At 48.9% G+C, this 22,871-nt stretch overlaps 1 protein-coding gene across 2 annotated transcripts; it reads right to left on the reverse strand.

Moving 5' to 3' along the window:
* On the reverse strand, nt 1-19,365 carry PIGU (phosphatidylinositol glycan anchor biosynthesis class U). Of its 2 annotated transcripts, none has more exons than XM_087750296.1 (12): nt 19,125-19,365; nt 17,352-17,416; nt 15,976-16,035; nt 14,948-15,010; nt 13,264-13,373; nt 11,488-11,588; nt 9,401-9,498; nt 7,031-7,185; nt 6,387-6,530; nt 5,444-5,568; nt 3,473-3,615; nt 1-1,721 (listed from the first exon to the last, which is right to left on the reverse strand). In XM_087750296.1, exons 1-12 carry the CDS (start codon nt 19,252-19,254, stop codon nt 1,608-1,610), a joined length of 1,308 nt encoding a protein of 435 aa, XP_087606422.1. In that variant the 5' UTR covers nt 19,255-19,365; the 3' UTR covers nt 1-1,607. The 2 variants fall into 2 exon arrangements, 1 of the variants encoding a protein (XP_087606422.1); XR_015703068.1 differs by lacking the exon at nt 1-1,721 and adding an exon at nt 5,067-5,176 and having other exon boundaries at nt 3,483-3,615.
* Between the last annotated feature and the right edge of the window lie 3,506 nt (nt 19,366-22,871).

The following is a 22,871-nucleotide window of genomic DNA, read 5'->3' on the forward strand; positions in this document are numbered from 1 at the left end:
TGTCTAAAAGTCGCAGTTTATTATGCTCCTGGACATGCCACGCAGCCGGCAGCCCGAGCAGCTCAGCCACCGCGTGCCCCCGCTGCGGGGCTGCTGCAGGGCCTGCCCCGGCCCGAGCACGGGGGGGCTGAGCCGGGCTCCCATCAACAACCCCCCACCAAAGCGCTAATAGCAGTGCAATAAGGCAAAAGTTTTAATTGTCCAGAAAGAAAGAAGAGCTGTTGCCACAACTGCCTGGGCATGTCGGGCTCTCCGTTGCTCTGTACCAGATGCAGCTTGGTTTCCACGTTGTCACAGTCCCAGCCCTTCTGCTCTTTCTTGGGATGGGTGAGGAAGCTGGCTGCCTGCCACGCCAACACCAGGGAGAAGGCTTTCACACTGCGATGACCGCTCCCCCGTGCCACGACACAACCAGCAGAGCAAGAAGCCTGCTGGCTTTGCCCCAGTGGGTCACATCCATGGGGGAAGCAGCAGCAGCTCTGAGCAGAGACAGAGGGGAGCCGTGGGGGAAGCGAGGGGCAGTGCTTGAACCGAGTCCTCCACACACAGCCACAAGATACCACACCGTACATGCAAGAGGGTAACACGGGGAAGTGTGTATCCCACAGCATTAAGTGGTCATGGAGCACCTGGAGCCCAACAACTCCACAGCAGCAGTAGCTGAGGCTCCTTCTTGAAGGGGAGATTTTGACACCCCCTGGTCCCTAGCCCAGGCAGGCAGCTTGCTCATTCCACATCCAGGCTGCTGCCCCGAGCATCACAACGGCCCGGCTTCGTTACCCTACAGAAGCTGGGCGAAGCAGGACTCTGTCTCCACAGTAGCGTTCATAGCAGCGAGACCCCGTAACGACTCTGTGCCGCTCCTGACATGAAAGCATCTGTGCTGCTTCAATAGGATACAGCAGTTACCCGGTACCCACCCTGCTCCTGCTTTCACCCCAATTCCAGCTCTTACTAGTGCCTGAGCGCCAAGAGTATTACCTGCGGCGGCAGCTTCAGCGGTCCTCCTTCCAACAGGTCATTCATCCTTGATCACCTGTTTGTTTCACAAGCACCCGCTGTGCCTGAGCACACATGATTTCTCCAGACCCCACAACAGCAGAACCAAGAAATGGCATCTGCAGCCAGGGCTCAGGCACCAGGTACCCAGAGATCGCCTTGCGCCAAGCAGGAGCATTCCTGGTCAAAGCAGTGAAGAGGAAGTGTCCAGGAGAAGCAAACATCTCCAAGAAGCAGGCAGTAAACAGTTTTTGATCCAAGCTCTTTCTGGGCCAGAGATTCAGCCCTGGTTTTAGCTCAGACACCTTCTCCAGTTCCTGCTGGACTGCCCAGAGTTGATGGTGGAGGTCGCAGTGAAAAGCACAGCTGAGGGAAGGAGGGAGATGCTCCAACAGAGGCACTGCAGCTCCTACTTGTAGCTCATACAGTCTCTGCACTGAGCCCACAGCTCAGGAGGGTATTCCCAGAAGAACCTCAGCCCTTTCTTTCAGTAGGAAACATTCCCAAAGTCAGACCTCACTCAGGGAACCTTCCCCACCCACCCTGCATACCCCAAGCTTTGCACGTTCCTTAGTGGTCCATGTCCCAGGGAATGGTGGGCACAATCCTTATTTCAAAACAAGCATGGCCTCTGTCCCATCTTGCCTTGTCAAGTGCAGTCCGTGAGTGAGGTAGTACTCCCGCCGGAGGAAGGCATAGAAATAATCCGAGATGAGCAGGATCTGCAGAAGTGAGATGTTCAGACACGTCAGTGATGCTTCAGCACAAGGAATAAGGGACATGTGTCTGTGATGGACCCTGAAGGGGTTTAAGAAGTTCTTCGGCTGTTCATCACATTTTGTGAGAGGAGACACTGTGACCCTGTGAACACTCCTTGTCCTTTGCCTTGCACCATTAAGCCAAGGGAGCCTTAAACTCATCTATTTGTTGTGCTACCAGTGTGTTCTCACAGACCTCTCCGCTAAGGAGACAGTAGCTCCATAAACTGGCCAAAATATAAGACAACAGCAGGTCCACCTGTGCCACAGCTTTACAGACCACCTCAGCCTCACCCACAGGACTCCTTCCACGCAAGCGCCGTCATGCAGCTCGACCCAGATGCCGACGGTCGCCTGCTGCTGACTGCTATTAAGCACTTTTCAGTTGTGATTGTTTTTCAACTGCCTTTTCTACTCAGAAAGGGTAAGAAGCTTGCAGGCAGCGGAAGGAATACCACAGCTCCCCAGGTCAGCCTTAGCAAACAGAAGCTTGAGCAGTTGAACAAAATACTACTTACCAGGCTACAGGGTGAAGAGAAGAGCTGAAATGTCAAGGCTGTGGCTTCACAGTGCAACACCCAGGAGCCACACCAGCTAAAAGCACTCCTGCCACCCCCATCACTTCTGCTCTCCCTCCTGCCCCTGGCTGCCATGCCCTCTCTGTGGGGCAGCCAGCCCCACGTATACATTTGCACGCCGTCTCCCTTTGGTGAAGAGAGCTGGCTTCCCCCAGGTTTTCCCCCGACCCAGGTCCGCGCACGCTGCCACACACCCCGATGTTGGCACTGTCCCCTGTTGCTCGGGAGATGGGCATACCTTAGGTGGCTACGGCCACCGGCTGCGTTGTAGTGCGAAATCACAACTGAAGTGCCTTGCAGAGAACCACAGTGAACGTGGGAACGTGATGTGGAAATCACAAGGTGCCTCCCCTCCTCAGCCCCGCTGTGGTTGTACTGAGGCACCACAGCGTGACTGCTCCCTCGCCTGGGGCACTGAGAACGCAGGAGTGGGCCTCAGGGGTTTTTCTAAGCAGTCACCTCAGGCAAGCTGCCTCTGCCGGGCAGCTGGGCTGCTGCAAGCGCAGGCAGCGACCTGCTGCCTCAGTAATGCCTTTTGTCGTTTAGCCTCTTGTAGTGCCACCCTTCCCCAGGAAGGCTGACCTCCTCCATCTGGAAACAGCATTGCATAACTGGAGTGGAAGAGACTAGAGTGGTGAAGCAGGGAGAGCAAGCCCTGGCACAACTGGGACCCTGCACGTGCCCACAACCCTACATTTCGGTGAGGTATAACGCTCAGAAAAAGCAGTGCCATGTCCCCGTGTACAGGCAGTTCTCATTTGCCTGTTGTCTGGCCCCACTGCTGCTGCCCCATGTCTTTCTCCATTTCCCCTCTTAGCTCCCCTTCTCCATACTCCTGCCATACCGAGATGCTTTTCCTCTGCTATCAAGCAACAGAGCATGTAACCTGCAGTGCAGCCTCATTAGACTGTTAAGCTATAGCTATAGGTCAAATACGACAAGAACTCTTTCCATTAGTGTGCCAGAAGGTGAGGCCTAGGCAGACCTCAGCTGGAGCAAGGAGAGGCAGGAGCAGCTATGCAGGACTACGCAGGATGCAGAGAGCCAGACACATCCCGCAGAATTCACTGCTGCTGACAGGACACCCGAGCCAGTGACCTACCCAAAGTGCCGCCTTGTCTTCCTTGCTCTACTAACCTGCCCTACGTTGAAAGTCAACGTGATGGCGTAATAAAAATTGGAGTTGGCACTTCCTGCATAAATCCATAGATGCCACAGGACGGGGAACAGGAGGGAGCAGACAATGAGCACACATGAGAGGATGAAGATGTTCCGGAGGACTGCAGAAGAAAACCAAGCTGTTAAAATGATGCATTATTGAGCAGCCATGATCACGCAACCAGCAATGGTATTTAGGGTATGTGCAGTGGGGGAGAGGCACTTGCCAGTACACACTTCTCTCCGATAATCTTTCACAGTTTGCTTTAATAATTTCCTGGCTAGCTTTCATAAGAAATACACTATATTTCCCTTTAAAATAAATACTTCCATCGTTGCTTGAGTGTGAAATCCTCATTTGTAGCTTCTTCCTTCTAGGTCCTGCTTCCACTCTTCCTCAGAGGACTTTGGCTTTTTGGTGTCTACACTGCAGAAACTAGCTGTTTTGAGAAGGGCCTTTCCACCAGCATCACGATTCCCTAGCCTCATCAAGCTGACAACAAAGGAAAAAACTGAACCTGTGGGCCATACAAAGAGAGAGACTTTCTCGGGAGGTGGTAAGGAAATGAAAGCACCATAAAAGGAGGAAACTCATCTAGGCCAAATGCGTTTGCAAACACATGCCCTTGAGAAGTGTCGGTGTGGCCAGAATCCATTAGTCTGCGTGAGTGTGTGTCAGATGGACAAAAACCAAGCACAACTTTGTCTGAGAGCTAGCAGCTACTAGGCCAGAAGAGATTTTTTTCTGTGAACTATTTATTGCCTGTCCTTTGGCACCAGGATTATATCCATCCCAGCACCCGTACTGCTGTGCTCGGCTGTAGCTCAGTCAATGTCCCTGAAGGTAACCGAAAGGCTCCTGATCATTCTGCAGCTGAAGGGAGCTATCTGGCATTTTAAGAGCACTGTCACCTCCAAACCTGTTCACCCCTATCTTTTTAAACTTCCTGTTCAGCAGGTCTATTCACTCGCTGTGGGGTGGGAGCATGCGACAGACGGCTGTCCCTCTCACTGGTCACGGTCCCCTTAGCTGCATGCTTGGAACGTGCAACTGAACTACGCTGGATCAGGAGTTCAGAAGGACATCGCCTGCTACGGCTGCAAGCCTGGGGCTTCTGCCCTGTTTTATCACAGCTGCTTTGGCCTTAGCTTTCCTCAGTCTGAAACTAATAGAGCAGATAGAATCAGGAGGCAAGAGACCTGGAGACTCTGTCTCCTGACATCAGGCAGGGTAGGTGTCCATAAACACAGTTAGCCTGGGTTAGAGAAGGCTGCAGTAAAAGGCCGGGACAACCTGGCAGGGTTGGTCAGAGCAGTTGGTTTAAGCAAGAAACACCAGGAGAAACCCAGTGCTTCCAAATCCCCCCAGTGTAGCAGGTGCTAGAGACTGAGTTTGCAAATCATCAGGAAGGTCTCTGGTGATTTGAAGAGTTAAAGAGGTTCTTTATGAAGCATTTAAGAAAAACTGGACAACTGCTTGGAGTGATTTAGTTACTGTCACTCTAAGCAACCAAGCAGATACAAAACAAAAGAACCACCGTGAGGTGCAGGATTTTAAGGCTGGGGGACTCACCAGTTGCAGAAGCAGCGTTCAAATTACACAGCCTTAACTGGGAGAGAAACATTTGAAGGATGGATGTGCTTTAAATCAGCTGCATCCCTTGTGCAGGACTGTAAAAGGTTCTTACAAAAAAGTTAATCTTCAGAACAACTTGTAGAGGGGGGGGAAGATGGAGTACAAGTGAAAATTCCCTCCTCAACCAATTTCAACCCTAGTCCTAAAGACACATTAGAGACTGTATCACCAGAAAAAAATCAAGCCTCCTTCCAGACACCCCAAGGAGGCCACAAGAGCCTGTGGACACGGGCCTGGTTTGGTTTAGGAGTGACAATTATTGGACAGGCCCTTTCCCATTCCAGATAAGGAACAATCAAACACAAAGAACTTACATCTGTAAAGGTGGCTCCAGACTGGAAGGAAGGCCATGTACAGTGCAATGTCTCCCACAGTGGGATAGGACTTGAAGATAGAAATGATCGCAATCTGGACAAACATGAAGAACACCGGGTGTTCCCTAGAAAGGATAAGACACAAAGGGTAAGAGGACACAGTAGGGTCTCTGGAAACTGGAAATAAAAATCAGCAAGGGTGCAAATGTACTGTGGGATAGGCTCAAAGAGGCTCTCGTACCCCTGTTCCCTCCAAACAAGCCTCTGAGTGCCGGGTGGGGCAGCCTGAGCTGCTCTGCTGCGAAGCAGCGCAAGGGCATGCAGATCCGCTCACTGCCCTCACACGGAACCTTCGTGCCTCAGCACAACGTACATTCATACAGTTGGTCACCGGGGCTGCTCCTCCCCAGCTCTGCCTTATTCACCAAAAAGCAATCAGCACCTCCTCTCTGAAGGTCATTTGGAGAAGCCCATAGTTATCCCTCTGGTATGCCATGATGTCTGTATCCATTCCAAGTCAACAGGATAAGCTCACTGAGAACCCAGGCGTGTTAGCGGGCATTTTTATCAGAAAGAAGGGTAACATTGTCAGTGCAGTCCACTAGGAATGCCCCCAAGTTTCCACTTGTTTTCTGACAATAAAGAACTTGAAGCTCCAGCCAAGAGTTCTTGCTTTCTGACTACACTGGCTTATGCTGGCAGGGAGCTGGCACCTCTATAGCCTAAACCCCTGCTCCCTCTTTTGATGCCTGTAACATCTGTTGCAGAGCCCAGCTCACTCTGTTTAAGAGTAATAAAGATTGAAACTTTGGGAAATGAGGAAGATAGGTTTTTTAACACAGCCTATCTTTTTCAGGCTTGTAGATCCAGACATCTGACACCAGCATTATAAGCTTCCACCGGACAACTAAGAATAAAAATACTAGCAGAGAAACATACTTACTTTAGCTTTATTGCCAAGGGAATGGTGTAGAAGAAAACATTGATTTGAAACACACATACGAAGAAAAGACTAAAATGTTCAAACATCTCCGCAAAGAAGTACCAGAAAAGACCAATATTGGGTGTCAGATCTGGAACGGAAAGGCTGAAATTTGAAAAGAAAGGTCAAGGTAACATTTTTAAATGGTTGTTTTTAACTGCCCTGCTTCTGTTACATTAATCAATCATTGTGTGTTACTGGATGGAGGACCTATATTTTAAATCCATGGAAGAGAAACCAAAAGAGCAAAAACCTGGAGAGAAAAGGGACTAATCTTTCCCTATGCCCCAGCAGGATTTAAACCTTTCCCAAGCAGACATTTCTCCAGAGAAGAAAATTTCACAGCCACGGTAGCTGAACGATCAAATCCATTTCCAATCAACTCAGTGGAAAACATCTCCCATCTTCTCTAATTCTTGCTGTTACTTAATTAACAGAAGTTGGCTAATGCCTGCTCTCCTCCACACACTCTTTTCTTGCATTGCCAGTAAAATCACAGATCACACACTCCTTAGGACAGGGAGTGGGGCACCTGTGCGTGATGCACAAGAAACAATGAGGGGGGGGTGTAGACAAAAAACCCCAGTAAGAATCTTTATACTTACATAAACCCATAAACAGATGGGATAAAATCCCAGGAGTTGAGGAGGAAGAAGGAGAGGCAGATGATCACCACCAGGCTGCACAGGTACAGGGCTGCATACTGCATGGTGTAGAGCCAGAAGCTTTTACTTTTCAGTTTTATTGGTATGAACTGACGCTGAAAATGAAATACAAGCAGGCAGATATCCCTCATTAGGTCAAAAGCCACAAGAAAGCCTGAGTGTTCAGTGCATCATTTTAAATTGATGAAAGAAAGCATCAAACGCTGGCACTATGGCACTGGAAGGAACAGCTCTCAAGCACAATTTGCTTGATGTTCTTAACTCTGGCCAGTTAAGTTATACACATTGCACGTATTTCCAGAACTGTGCCTGAAAATACAGTAGCTAAGCTGGTCATTTCTGCCTGCACCAAGTCAAGTCTCATGCGCTCCATGTAAGATTTACACACACCTCCTCACAGCTACACTGGTATCTTAGATGTTTGCGATACAGTACCGCTGCCTGCCTTCTACTGCAGGAGTCCACACCGACTGGGTGACCAAGAGCCCTGCTCCACGACCCACCACCCTGTGATGCCAGGTCTCCACCACTTGGACTGGCACTCGTGCTCTGCTGAAACCAGGGACACAGGACATACCGTGGGCTCCTAAGCACAAAGAAGCCCCTCTAAAAGGTTGCCTCCTCAGACAAAGACAACTGCTGCAGTCCTGCCACTGCCATGTGTCCTGACAGGTCAGCCACAAGCCCTTGTCACGTAACACGACATACGGGTATCTCACTCCAAGGGGTCCCCTGTCTGCATTTGTAAAGACAAATGTACACACAGGGGCAAACGCCTTCGGGAACTGCTCCGAGTTCTGCAGCTCCAAGTCAGCGATGCAGCTCTTCCATTTGGCGCTAGGGTTTACACTGGCAGGAGATGTACGGAAAGCCAGCTCGAACTGATGTGCGCTCTGCGTAAAGCATGCTCTGTTTTCTCAGTCATAGGGTGTTTACGCCACTTGCTGGAAGAACGTAAGCAAGTTTACCAAGGATTTTTGGCAGGACAGATTGGAAAGTGCTGGAGAAAAGCTATTTAATTCTGTAGAAAGAATGCAGGAAAGTTCATTTACAAACCTGGATAGAAGAACACATACTAGCATGATCCCCTTTAAAAGTTGAAAATTAGGCATTCACATATCAAAGCGCTTGTTGTTGCTTGTGAACACACTGCTTGTACTTTACTGCCACTTTACTTTGACTAAAGTTAAAAGAGAACAAATGAGACCAAAATATATAAAGTAAATACTCCTAAAAACTATCAAACTGAAAAAGCAACACTGACTCTGCAGAAGTCCTTGTCTTGCAAAGGGTAATAATAATAAAATTTCTGGAGAAAAGTAAGAGACATTCATGTCAGATAGTCAGGGAAAGAAAATGGACTAGAACTGACTCTGCCTTCTCTTTTGAAGCTCAGAGATTTAAGAATAGGCTGCAATGAACCTGTAGTTAGGATTAGTTATAAGAATTATGAGGGAGACGAGACAGAAGCAACCAAGAAAGACCGGTGAAACACTCAACAGCAGGACTTTCAGAATGGCAAAAATAATAAAACCGATCACCAAGTGATCTGTGAACTGGGACAAGAGTCCTCTGCTAACAGTCACAGCCTCACCTTGCTCTCGTATCAGAATAAGACTAGCTAATGATCAGTTTTCATTAAGCACATTATAATCTGGACTCTCAGTTAAGTCACTGTTTACAGCATCAGCAGAAGAGCTAAGAGAGAGACCAGCAGGAAGCATGCAGGCAAACCGGCGGTGAATCCACTCACTAGCAAAGAGCTGCCTCAGCTTTAAACCCTACCGCTGCCCGCAGATCTGCCTACCAGCCTCCTGCTGGGCTCGTTTCGCCTGGAGCAGCGTCTGTCCGGTGAGGCACTGTGTACCCATGAACCACCAAGTTCAGCCCTGCTGGAATTCAGGGGTCCTGTTACTGGGGAGGCAGAAAAGACGAGGGCAACCAGCCACTTTCACAAGCGCATGCCTTTTACCATTAAACTCCAAATCAGCATTTCCGAGTTTGAGGGATTCAAATATACAGCTCCTCATTCCTCCTCTCCAGGTCCAAAATCCTCGTTGCTCTTCACACGACACAAAGACTAGCACTTATTTCAGGCAAGCTAAACACCAGCCAGTTCTGCAGATGACTTTCTGCTCCCTTCTCTCTATGCGCAGGCATCCCCATTAAGGCTTCAAACTTCCCATGGCTTGAGGAGTCACTTTTTCTGAAACTCCAGACTTGCCCAACTCCCCTCTCTGAGCTGAGTACTGTCCCTGCACAGCTACAAGATGACATGATGACAGGTACCAACAGTTAGAAATCATCTACCTGTAGAAGGTAAAGGAGTGCTGGAGCAAACAAGGTGAGAGGGTAGAGTGACTGGTATGTTGCTAAGGCCAGGAACACAGCACTGAGGAAGGCACTACCTGCAAAGAAAAAAAAAATGTTCATTTGTAAGGAACTTTTAATATAAACAGCCCTACAGGCAGAAGTCCAAATGGGAAGACATGCATAACCCTCTGCAGGGGCTTTACAAACGTGAGAACACCACTTAAAGGCGTTTTTAGCAGAATGTGTCTGGAGAGTGTCCTTTTCTTAACTACATTTTGAACAGAGAATGACTCATACCAAGGTGATTCTCCCACAAGAAAGAACTGCTGACTGGTTTGTATCTCCCATCACTCACTACAGCAAGAGATGCATGTAATTCAGTCTATATATAGACCATGCTGGCTGCTGTTTATGCATGGGAATGCATTCACTTAAGTCATATACGCACGAAACAGCTGTTACACTGGGACGGGGCACGCTGGATAACCTCGTCACCAGACGCGCCAGGGCCCTCAGCAAAGCTCTGTGAAAGAGGGCAAGCAGAAGCCTGCAGCTGAAGGAATGAAGTGGCATTAGCCCTACTTTACAGATACCAAAACTGAGGCATAGAAGGGATTAGCACGTCTTTTCCAAGTGGTGTTAAGAATATGAATGCCTTTATTGAGGAAGCTTTATTTGGTGTCTCAGGTTGAGCTAAGTGCCGAGTACTCACATTGCCCAACTACCAACACCAGAAATCAAGTCCAGAAGGTCCCAGGTGAAACAATAAAAATACAGGCACCCAGTACAGTAGCCCAGTTACAGTTTTCAGTCTGCTGTCACTTGAGGGAAGTCATCTGTAAAAATACAGCTTAGACAGCAAGGATCCTGACTCAGTGCTTTGGACTAATTGTCAGCCTACCGACACCAAACACTCGGTGAGCTTCTCTCCGCTTCCCCCTTTTGAAAGGGAAAATACAGGGCTACCTGGTGATGAGCCTTCTCCACTCTTCAGCTATGCTCTCCCAGACACAAACCTCCCTGTCCTTCTGCACAGATCTAAAGAACTGGTACCCAGAAATCATAGGCATAATGGGATATCCTCTCTTGGCCCACTTCAAAACCTAGAGGCTGCCACGCTCCCAGCCAGGGAGAAAACACAGGGGACAGCCACTACGGTTTTGTCTGTGACTGAGCTATTCGTCTTGGCATCAGTGAACAGTTAAAAAGCAGTTTAACCAAACAGACCCCACTCGTTTGCTTTTGCAAATGCTTTTAAATCAAAACCCCTCCTGCCTCAATTAGTCAATAATTGGAGGAAAACTTTCTTTTGGAAACACTAATAGAAAGGATCTGTATCAGCTTTCTTCGCAGTGTCAGGGCCTGGCCACTGCTGGAGACAAGAGATCAGACTGACCCTTCCTCTAATCCAGCCCAGGACTCCTAAAGCTTACGTGACTAGTACAAATCACATACACTAAAAGACTTCAGCGCTGGGGAGTCATAAAAGAAACAGAAACCTGGCCTTATGCACAAAATGAATGAACAGCTATTCTGTCATAATCTATTCAACTGTGCCAGTATGGGTCTTTGGTTACAGTTTCTGCTTCCCCAAAGCTCAATTAGCTAATTTCAAACCAAGGTTACAACTGCGAGCGAAAGCCAAATAACAGCTGCAGGCAACTGCTTGCTTTTGAATAAAAGTTCAAAGATACACTTTGAAAATAAATTGTATACAACACTCGAAGTGCGTATTCATGTACAAAAGAAAGAGCAGCAGGGCATTATGCCCTCCTACACACAGACACGCATTTCTTTATAAACAGAAAACTATTCAAAGTCATCCAGGAGAAGGAGTCGGTTTTTAAGAGGTTAAACTCCTACGTACACTGAGATGCAAGCAAGTTTTGACTTGACTATAAAGTCCCTTGATCTCTTGTGCTTTCAGGTAGGACTTTGACCTTGCTCCACTCCCCGTTTCTGATGTGTTTCACCGAGATCTTTGTAGCAATCGTATTTGTAAAGTTCCACCTTGATTTAATTTCTGCTAATTTTCTAATCTTTTATAGAAAGACATAACAAACCATTTTTCTTCATTGCATTACCTTTTATTGTCGCTAAAATGAAGAATGCAATGACAGTATTGTTGATGGCGCAGGTGGACTTTGCCACACAAGACATCACAGTGTAGGGGTTTAACAGATAGCTGAAAAAGAGCAAAGCTCGAGTTACGTCCATGCCATTCAAAGGAGGTACCATTAATCAGAGACATTCGCAGGAAAAACAGATACAATTTGCCATTTCTTTTTGTTTATTTACATTTCATGGGATCTTCTCATCATCGAATTAATTCAGCTGAACAGGTTCTTCAGTCTGGAGCAAAAAACAGATCCTTGGATTGTAGCCTTGGACACAGCGGCCACAGGGCACACTGGAGAAAAGGAGACAGTTGGGAAGACGTCTAAAATGCAAGTTCTAGTCTAGAAAATGACTACTAAAAACGTTCCTTGCTTTGCAGAAACATTGCGAATTTAGTCAGACCTAGGAATATTGGGTCCAAAATAAACTTTCTGCTACTCACACCTACTGACTCTGAGAAAGTAATAAAAATAAGAAGATAGCAAGAAGGAAACAAATCCTGAGACATTAGCAGAGCTTCCTCCAACCCAATTGCACCCGCGCACTCCTGCTACGGCAGAGCAATCGGACACATTCACCATGACACGATCTGAGCACAAAGTCTGCCAGCTAGGAAAACCTGGCGTATTTTAACTGGAATTCTGGAAAGACAGCAAACTCTGAAGGCCTTTACCTTCCCGAATGCAGCCACACCTTAGTTAGTAAGGATGCCAGCTCCTTTTGGAAATGAGAATTACAATAACCTCAAAAGCACAGAAAAATGTTTGGAAGGATCACCAATACAATAAGCAAGACAATGTATCAATCAGCCTGGCTAATAACTAAACCAGAGTGAGCAGACAGGGCTGACGATTTCCTAATTATCTCTTTACAGAAAGATTTCTCCTACTTCTCCGAGTCCCAGTCTGGCTTTTTTCTGCATTTCCAGAGAGAAAGCCTACAGCAGGATAGGTACAACTTCACACCAACGTCGCTGCGGTAATGTGCGACAATGTTAAATACAAAACAGTCTGCAATTTACAGAGACTACCTTTCTTGCCCTGGGGAATTCACCATTTTACAAAATTCATACAAAAATAAGAAAAAAATAACAGCTTCCCCTATGGAAAACTCACACAGAATAATTCAGATAATTTATTCACAACAAAACCCCAATAAAAAAAGAATTCTTTGACATTAAGTACCTTGCTTATATATTATTTATTTTAGTTGAAGCTTTCTGAAATAAAAAAGTTTAGGATACAGAGGAACACCAAGACATGCATTAAGATGACAACCTGAAAGTATCTTTGAATTATTACGAGCAATTCTAGGACGTTCAAGCTGTGATATTCAGCAAACATTTTGTTCGACTGCTCAAAAATTCTTCTAACTTTTCAGAAAAGACACCTGACACATTTGGGAGGCATAAAACCAGGTTTGATGACATTAGCATACAGGCAAAATAAATGGGAATACGATCTGTGCAGATGCAGTATTCTTGCTACCAAATTAATGACCTTATGCTGTTGAGCCTGTCTTAGAGGGACTGAGTGAACTTACTTGTTGGCAACAAACGTTTGGAAAAGCATCTGCTTTTCGTTTCAAACCGAGTATTCGGAGCTGGGGGGATTTTTATGTATAATAGGAAATTCAGAATTGGGGGGGGGGGAATCTTCAACAAATGTTGAAGCCCCAAATCAGACAAATAAAACCCAGAGGGAGCTGAGGAACCAAAGCAGCCTACAAGAAGCAATACTTACAATAGTGCTACCTTGAGGGGGATGTAGTGCATTTCCATGGGCGTCCGGATGAGTTCAGCCACATCTGGTGCGTATTTATCCAGTTCTATTAGGAGCTTTTGCTTTTTGAACTGAACAAGGGAGAACGACCAAAGACTATCAGATGAGGAACGTCATTATTCCTTATCACTCAGGATTTCCATTACTGTGCAACAGTACATATGAGCCCCAGGCACGAGCCAAAACTCATGTTATGTGAGGTGGTGTACAAACAGAACAAAAAAACCCTTTTTTTCTCAAATACTTAACAACTGAAGCAGAAGTCATGAGAAAGCAGATAATCTACTTATTTGAACTTCCTTAATTACCTGTGTCTAACTCTCAACACAGCTGACAGTGAATTCACCACACTAGAGTTTAATACTTTCAATCTTCCTAAAGTTTAGCTGGATTTCCAATGAAAAGTTGAATTTATACATTCACTCTTCAACATACAGGCCCCTAAGAAGCCAAGTCACAGAAGTATGTGGTGTTTGCTACTTCGAAGATGGATACCTCTATGCCAAATCTCCTTTAGGGACCCAAGACCTCTCTCTTTAATCTATTTTGTTCTATGATGCTCTCTATGGAGACAAAAGAGAAATCTGAATTATGAACCTACTGAACCACATCACAGTGAGACAGAAGGACAGAGGTGCTGGCAATAAATTCTCAACAAGCAAAGTAACTCACAGGATTTTTACACATCTGCAGTTCTATCACGAGTTATTTCTTCAACCTCAAAGTCAGAGGACAAGGAGCAAGTATGTAGCTGGGTGGGAGACCACCACAGATGCTGTAGAAAATGCAGCCTCCCTGTTCATGCTGATACTGAATCACGGCCCCTCTAGGATCGCAGAGAGCACAGCACTGCTTACGCAAAATGTTCTTTGAGCTACTTATGAGAGAGGGCTGGGAAGAACCACTCACCTTGAAATACATCTACTTATAATTCGTTTGAAGGGAACAAGTAATATTTGGTGTCCTTGCACCTTGCTCAGTAGAATGATTTATGCCACCTCAGCATCCTTGGAAGGTTTATTCCTTCCTTTACACATTTCCAGTCTGTGTATTAACTCACGCTGTGTGCAAACACAAACCACGTTCAGGAGGAAACATTCCAGGCTCTAGCTACAAAATGTACAAAAGATTGCAGCAGGAGCAGAGGTGAGAAAAGGGAGCGCTCAAGTCTTGCCAAAAGCCTTCCCAAATCCATAGTCCAGTAATTAAATTCCGCATACTGCAAACTGCCACAACAACCGAAGGTGGGTTTTCAGCACACGTTTTAAAATCCAACATCCCATCTTGCGTACTGTGACCCTAGACTTGTCTGCATTTTGCTGGCTACTGCATTCTCACAAACCTCTCAAATCCTTTATACTCCTTTTGGATTAAAGAATCTACGCTGCTGCGATCATCATTCAAGTGCAGCGTGGCAGCTACAGGCACTAAATTGTTTCATACCATAATACTGCCACAACAAAACTTAAAATACCTCCGCTGTTTACCACATTCAGTCCCCATGTTTACTGATCATCCAGATACGATCAGATTTACTGCAACAAGGACTGGTTGATACTGCATCCTCTGGCATGCGTTTTCTTTGGTACAAGACATTTATACTTGCTGGGAGAAGAGGATCAGCAATGCTGGCAAGTCAGCTTACCACAACTTTGTTGAAGTCCTGAATGGCCAAGTAAAGGGCAACAGCAGTTAGCACATCAGTTATCTAAAAAAAGCAAGGCATAGACAGACTGACTGTAAGCAAAAAACAAATGGAGAAAAAGATATTGTACAGTATTGCAATGCTGAATAAGGAGTCTGATCCGACTCAGCTCACGAGAAGAAAAAAAAACAAGCTTTAAAAACACGAGATTGCCGATTTGTACACTGCGCTCACACAACACCGCTTAACCTTGAAGCCACGGGCTGTATCGAAGATATTAACATTTACAAAACAAAAGAATGGGGAATCAAGGGGAAAGAAACATGCGAGGGCAACAGAATTACTGGTCTAATTAGAGTGCAGGCAACACTGGGGTAGTGCCCAGCTGGCTAAATTCACCTGTCCATAATCCAGCATGCCAGTGCCTTGAGCCGTCCCAAGCTCAGCAGGCAGCAGCAGTCACCCGAACCCTCGGCACAAGCACGGCGCAGATGGCTGTCAGCTCTGCATGAGACCTGCCCAGCAGGGACCTGGGGAGAGCAGCTCCACCAGGCAGCACGTGCAGCCAGCTGTACGATTTCTGTCCTTCTGAATTACGCAGAACTCAGAGGATAGTTTACAAGAGACAGCTGGAGGACTAACCCATTTGTGCTCTCTTTGCAGGCCTGGGGTTTGGCCGTGGGTTTTAGTGAGAACCACTGCAGTGTAGGGATTAGGCTGGGGGACAAAATATTCCGACCTTTAAGAGGTAACCTTTGAAATCTGAAAACAAACGCCAACTTCCTGTCCCTCTGCGGGAATACTTACCTCACCAAGAACTCAGAAAAAGGACAGAATATGCACAAGGGAAAAGCCCAAACGTGGGTTTGTACAGGCAAAGCTGCCTTTCTAACTAAACCGCAAGCTCAGCAGGAATCTGAACTACGGGGAGGCTGAAGGTCCCCGATTCTTGCAGGAGTAAAAGGAAAGTCATACTCAGCATTGCGCAGAATGGGACCTTTCTAGGGGAGCTTTCCAGGAGCGCTTACCATGAACACCAGTTCGGCGTATTCAATCAGGAAGTGGAAGAGATAGATTATCAGCGGGGTCTGGAAGAGAGCAGAAGGGAAATCCACGTCAAATACTGTCCAGATAAAACAGCTGGCGATTTGATGAGAAAAATGGAGCAGTACTCTGAGAGACTGCGAAAGGCAGTGTTCCTTAGCCTCCCCTACAACGCTGTTACTTCAGAGTACGGTGATTAAACAAAGCACACTTACTGGTCTTTTCCCTTGCAAAGTTCTCAATACACTTTATAAAAGACACCATCACCATTGAAAATTACATTCTCTCCCAACTTTTCAGCTCTACTAGTATAGTGGCAGTGTTACAACAGAAAGCATATCAAGAATAGCTTTAGAAAATAATTTTTTTAGACAATCTATTTTTTCAGGTTGTTTGCAGGTACTTTTGAAAGTATTTCCTACATAGCTGGTTTCATTGTTCAGCCTGTTGTTTAGGTGAGTCTCTTATAAAGCAAAAAGAAGAAAGCATGTTAAAAACATAAAGCAGTAGGACTACAGTCCTATCATCCTTTTACTCGCCCAGCTTTTCCCTTCTAGGGTAAGAGGAAGAGCATGTTTCTGAATTATTCCTTTGACAGAAAAGCTTAACCTGGAAGTACTGTATTTACATGGTATAAATTCAGTCTTCACTGTGAGAAAAATAATATTTCTTTTGAAATACTTCTAAAATAATGCGACGGTATAAATAGGCACGGGAAAATATTTCACAGTCTGGGAGAAAATGGTGTTTAAAGGAGAATTTATTGAAGAGAAACAAGTTTTCAGAGGTATACAAAGCATCTGCCCCCCCCCAGGTGACACTATGCACGACAGCACCTTCATATCAGTAAGGCCACTTAAGGGCACAAAAACTCCACAGGTGCTTAAGTGCTTGGAGGAATGAGGTGTTTTCGAGATGAGGAACAAGTATGCTGCATTCTTGTGCTAACATTAACATTTCTGCAAAGGCAGAAACACAAGACGCTGCTATCCAGTAAAGTTGTCTTTGGACTCACAATGACGCTGCCTCTCCCTGCTCCGGCCTCTGCTGACAGAAACATCTGGATGCGAACAGAGTATTTTACTTATTACACGTTTCCCCTATTTCAGACTCTCCTTATGCAGTAATAAATATTACGACATCTACCATCTGCACAGCAATGGGTTATTGTGTGACGAACTGCCTTTCCTCACTGCACTAGTCACTACATATACAACTACTGCACAGACAACTGCACGACTCCAAGTTCTCCGCAGTCTTTGGGACAAGGCAGGTCCCCAGCCTTTGCCAGTCCGTGCGCAGTCAGGCTAAGGAACGTGCCACTTGAATATCAAGTTTAAAGCAAAGCATGCATACTGACCTCGTGAAAAATAGCTCCAGAATATGGCGAGACTCCTAAATCCAGCAGAGCTAATCCTTCGACCACTGAAACGTACAAAACACCTGCATTAGAATCCTGTAATGGCGGAAGAGAAAAATCTCATGATGGTAGAACTACAGTTTAACACACCCAGGCTCATAAGAGCCTCACACTGAATCGCCATCTGAATGGGTGACGCAAAAATCTCAAAGCCAACAACCAGCTAGAATTGACTGTTTTCTTACTTCTGCCGTGCAAATTTCTTTAGTAACGGAATGGTCAGTTGTCATCTATTTATTTGTTTCAGCTAAAAATGTTATAGCTGAAATGGTTTGCTTTTAACTATAACTCACGTGTATGATATTGACAGATTTTAAGTCACCTATTATGTGATACATGGTATCTATGCTGGAGAAACGCTTAATTCTAAGAGGACAAATCACGACATAATATACAATACGAACTATTTTACTTAACTAGATATAGAGAGACCTGAAATGTCCAAAACCACAAGAGAGGAGCAGAAATTAATACATATTACCAGGAAAAGCTAAAAGCTTTATCCGTTGTTGAAGCATCCTGACATTTTGTAGCCTTAATTCAGGTCCTTTGCAATCACGTAATTACGACTTGCACTGCAACGCACGCACACGCTTCTCCATAGGATCTCCACCTTCCTGGGCACAGAGGGTCCCTGGGGACTGAGCAGCGTACGCAGCGAGAGACGCTATGGGGACAGGCCCGTCTGTGCAGAGGGAAGCGGGCAGGAGACTGCAGGAAGCAACGCGAGGCGCTCAGCTCCGCGACGGGCTGAGAAGCAGATTCTGTCTCTGCCGCAGAGCTCCTGTATGCGGACAGCCCAGACTTCTCGAGGTGATCCTAACTGTGCTCCTTACTCTCTAGGTGCCTGCCCTGACGCTCTAAGGTAAAGTTTAGAAAGCATCCATTGCTGCAAGGGAATTTCTGGGAGCTGTATTTTGAAACTATGAAGCGTGAAGTGCTACACGCTGTGGGGCAGAGGCCTTAGGTCATCAAATGCATTGGAGCGTTTGACCTTCGTTACTCTGTGCCACTGTTCTCCACCCCAAAATTGCAAATCATTTAACCTGCATAATAACTGGATATTATTTTCCCAAAGGGCTGTCTTTAAAATAAATCAAGGTTCCTAACGGGCTCAGATGCTATGGAGACGAACGCCACCAAAGAAGCCTCGATTAAACCGCGCCTCAGCCTTCAGAGGAGAGCCCGAACCGCGCTGGCAGCGACGCGCGGGGCCGCAGCCCGGACAAGGAAAGCGAAGCAGCGAACAGCCCCGCGCGCGCCGGGAACCGCGCCGCCGTGCTCGCGGCACGAGGCAGCGCTGCTGCAGCTACAGCGGAACGAAAGCGACGCGATCGAGGCCGCTGAAACCACGCGTTCAGCGCCCGACGTCGCCATTCTCCCATTTCGCGCACGCCCGCGACACGACCGGCGCGTACGAGCGCAACCAAGCCAGCCGCTAAGCCCCGGCCCCCCGCGCGGCCGCCGAACCCTCGCTCGTCCCTCGGGGACCCCCGCCACCGACCCCGCGGCCGGGCCCGGGAGCGCAGCGGCGCGGCCTCCGCCCCGGCACCGCAGCCCAGCCGCCCCCCGCGGGGCCCTGCCCCTGCCCGGCGCCGGGCCCTGCCCCGCAGCTGCGCCCCCGGCCCCGGGGCCCCCGGCCGCCCCCGCGGGCCTCGTCCCGTTCAGCCGCGCCGGGGAGCGGAGCCCCGGCCCGGGCTCGCCGGGCCTCACCTCGCTTCCAGGCGTTTAACGGGGACGCCACCTCCACCCGCTCGGAGATGAAAGCGGCGAGGGTGGAGCGGTAGAGCACGGCCCGGACGGTCACGGCCACCAGGACCACCAGCACCAAGGGAGCCGCCATCCTCGCGGGCGGACGCCGGCTGCCGCCGCCTGTAGTTCCCGGGCGGCGCCGGAGAACGCGGCGCCAATGCCGCGGCGCGGCCGGCAGGACCGCACATCCCAGCGGGCCCCGCGCCGCCCGCTCCCCGGCACCGCCCGGGAGCTACGGCGGGCGCGGAGGGGCGAACTTCGCCGGAGCGCGAAGGCGCGGGGCTGCGTTCCCTGGCCCGCCGGGCGAGGGCGGGGAGGCCGGGCCCGCTCTCCGCCCGCCGAGCTGCCCCTTCCCGCCAGCCTTGCTCTCCTCGGCCGGGCGGTGCCGCCGGCGCGGCGGGGCCTGGGCACGGGGCCCCCCGCTGCCCCTGCTGCGCTGCCCACGAAGGCGCCCCCGGCCCTGCGCCGAGCAGGCCCCGGTGCCTCGGCCTCTCGGTGGAGCCCGTGCTCCAGCAGCCGAGCGTCGTGGCGGCCCCGCGCCGAACTGGGGCAGGGCCGCGGCCAGGGGCTCCCGCTCCTCGGCTGCGGGGCTCGCCAGGCTCCTCTTGCCCCGCTTCCCCCGGCTGCGGCCGCGCCCCCGCATCGCGGCGCTGCCCCCAGCACGAGCTGCTCGCAGGCCGCGCTCGCCGCTTCGCTCGCTGGGTTGCCCGGCCGGAGCAGGGGCTGGCGGGCTGAGCCCAGCCGCACCCTCGGAAGCAGAGGGCCAGCAGGTGCTCGGAAAGCCCCTCGGGCTGTTCTTTATTTCATCAGGTGTATATACCCCTGTAATCATTGCCTGCACGTGGCTGCCGCCACCCTTTTGGCTATGGTCAGAGCTACACAGCTGTTGTTGATGGCAGCGAGTGCTGGTGGCCCTGTACCATTTCAGCAGGCTCTTGGCAAGGGGGTTGTCAGGCTGTGTGGTTTCAACAGGACCATCAGTCTCCAGAGCTTACGACTTCCAGGAGGCTTTCACGCACTACCTTCCCAGCACATGCTTTCCTGCTGTTTTCCGATAGCTGTTTCTCCATCCACATCCGTGGGTACCTGTACAGCCCATTCACACAAACCCCCACGAAAGCGGCCTTTACAACACTTCCTCTGGAGTGGGGGCAAATGGGAGGAAGGCCTGGTAGTCTCTTAAAAAACTGAGGGACAGAGTGAAAACACGCACTTCATATCATGGTATGTGAAGACAACACTGATTTTCATGTAAGAAGCTGATAGGATTTGCTGACGGTACTGGGGTTGCCGTTTAAAAGAGCTGGATAATGTCCAGGTCACAACATTTACACTGGGTTTATGCAGCTTCAGAGCCATGGTGTAGACTTGCACCCACCTGCAGGAATGGAGAAAGGCTGAGTGCCTCTGGGACGTGGCCCCTAAGGGCCCAGATGGCACAGCTATGCTCCCCCCAGGCCTGGAGAGACTGGGATTTAGCTGGTAAATCACATGCACTTTCCGGACCAAGACCATAGCTACTTCGAACAGCGTTAGTCCCTGCATGCTACAAAACAAGCTTCAGATGGTCCAAGCAGAGCGTCCTGCTGCGCTCGCTCCCTCGCCGGGCGGGCAGCACATCTGTTCAGCTGCTGCCTTTGCAGGGGTTTCCTCAAGCGTGGTCCTGCCCGCTGCCGCGGGACAGCAAATTGGTCCTGAAGCAACAAGGGGAGCTTCGGCGCCCAGCCCGTCGTGTGGCACCTCCTGCTCTCAGGCCGCTGGCACGAAGGCACGGGTTGTGGTGGTAAAACTGGTGCCCTGTTCACATGGGCACTGGCTGGGCTTGGCACATCCTCTGATTAATCCAAGGGGATTTGTTCAAGTTAATTTATTTGTGTGACATCTGTAAAAAAAGAAGCCAGAAATGCTGATTCTTCTTCTTTGGAGCTGTTAACAATGCCCTCTCGAGTTTTCTGATCAGGAATGCACTGATTGCTCCCCAAGTGACAGTTCTGATCCAACGTAATTGACAGCAGTTGCCTGGGAGCGCTACTTTGCTGCATAATTGGGACACAGTTGTGTGGTTAAAGCTGCACTGCTCCGAGGTGCTGGTTTCGCTAGTCTGATCTGGGCCGTATGCTTTCCAGCACCATCGGATGCAGCACAGGGAAATGGAAGCCCTGGGGAAATTCATAACCTCCGAGGGCACCAGGAATCGGATGTGAAATCATGCCACTACAGTTGTTCAGTGTTTAATGGGAGTGCAAAAGCCAACTAAAAAGAAAGGCCAAAAGAATGATTCATGACAAATGCAGCAGTTATTTCTGGAGCATAGGTTTGCTCAAATGTCTCTCCAGTAGGAGATCCTGAGGCTGGCAATGGAGTAAGTGATCTCATCAGGGCCCTGTGCGATGGCGTTCATAGTTCAGAGATGCTTTCTCTTCCAGTGGGATCTATTCCACCCCATCCCCGTGTCCCAGAGGGATAATCTTCACCCACCATTTATTTTGGCCAAGCTGTCACGTTTTATTTCCTTAGAGACAACCACTTCATAAGCTGAGTTCACATGTTCAGCCCCCTCAAAGTATCAAATAGGTAAGGCAAATATGAGCGGGTTAAGCGGGTGTAGGTGGGTTAAGTCTTGGTATCTGTCCACAGACTGACGCTAACTTGGGGGGTTAGACCCGGGTCTGTAGGGAGTTGCGATAAGTGCACACGCACTGCGTGGCGCTGCCTTTTGTCTGGCAGTAACTTTCGAACGCACTTTCAGCCAAATGAGACCTCTAAAAACCTTGGGGTTCCTACAAGCTTTGTGAAAATCAGGAAGAGGTTAAAGAGACGCCAACTGGTGTGGGTTCGGGAAAGGCAACAGTCTGAGATCATCTGGCAGCGTGCACCGTGCAGCCGAGCAGCGCTGTGTGGCTCAAAGCCAGCACAGCACGGACGGCCGCTTCCCCAGGCAGCGGTGAAGAGGTGGGGAGCAGCGATCGCGGAAGCAAGAGAGAAGAGGTCTCAGGGGCTACCGGAGATTGATACAGAGCTGAACTGAGACTTGCAGCAAAGGGCCGTAAGGATACCAAACAGAAAACTCTGAGAAATAAGGGCTTGCTTGATTCATGCAACAATTTGGTTTTTTTCAGCAGAGGCATAAATCTGATCTCCTGTGTCCTGGTGTTTACCCCAAACCGATGGTGGTTTTTGCAGCACCAGGGGTTTCACGTGCTACCCTTTCTTCCTGAAATTCCCTGCTACGCAAGCGAGCCGGTACTACCAGAGGGCTTGGTCTAGTGACGCGTGGGAGCAGTTTGACCGTCTGACGTTTGGCTATCTCCTACTGCGGTACCACCAGCAGTACTGCAGTGGGACGGTGAAGGGTTGCTGGTCCACGCAGGCAGCAGCGAGCGCAGCTCGGAAGGGGGCTTACTCTCACTGCCTGCCCTGAAGCCTCCAGCTTCTGTTGCCTAACAAAAAAGCGCAGATCCAGGTGGAGCCAAAAAGGGAAATGAGAGCTGCTGTTGGAAGCTTCTTCACTTCATTGATTGCATTGCCTACGTGGGGCACCCACGCTGGTCGTTTAGGTGATGAATACAACCTGGTGATGTTGCATCACAGAACTTTCATAAAACACTCTCTTTGAGACTGAGCCAATTCAGGGATGATTCATCTTTGTTCCTGCAAACAGGTGCTGGTTTGGGCACTTTTTGTGTGCCCTGTTGGAATTACGCAATG

This window comes from Nipponia nippon, unplaced genomic scaffold (genome assembly GCF_047370975.1).
Source record: "Nipponia nippon isolate SJK-2023a ecotype South Korea unplaced genomic scaffold, ASM4737097v1 scaffold_13, whole genome shotgun sequence".
NCBI lineage: Eukaryota > Metazoa > Chordata > Aves > Pelecaniformes > Threskiornithidae > Nipponia > Nipponia nippon.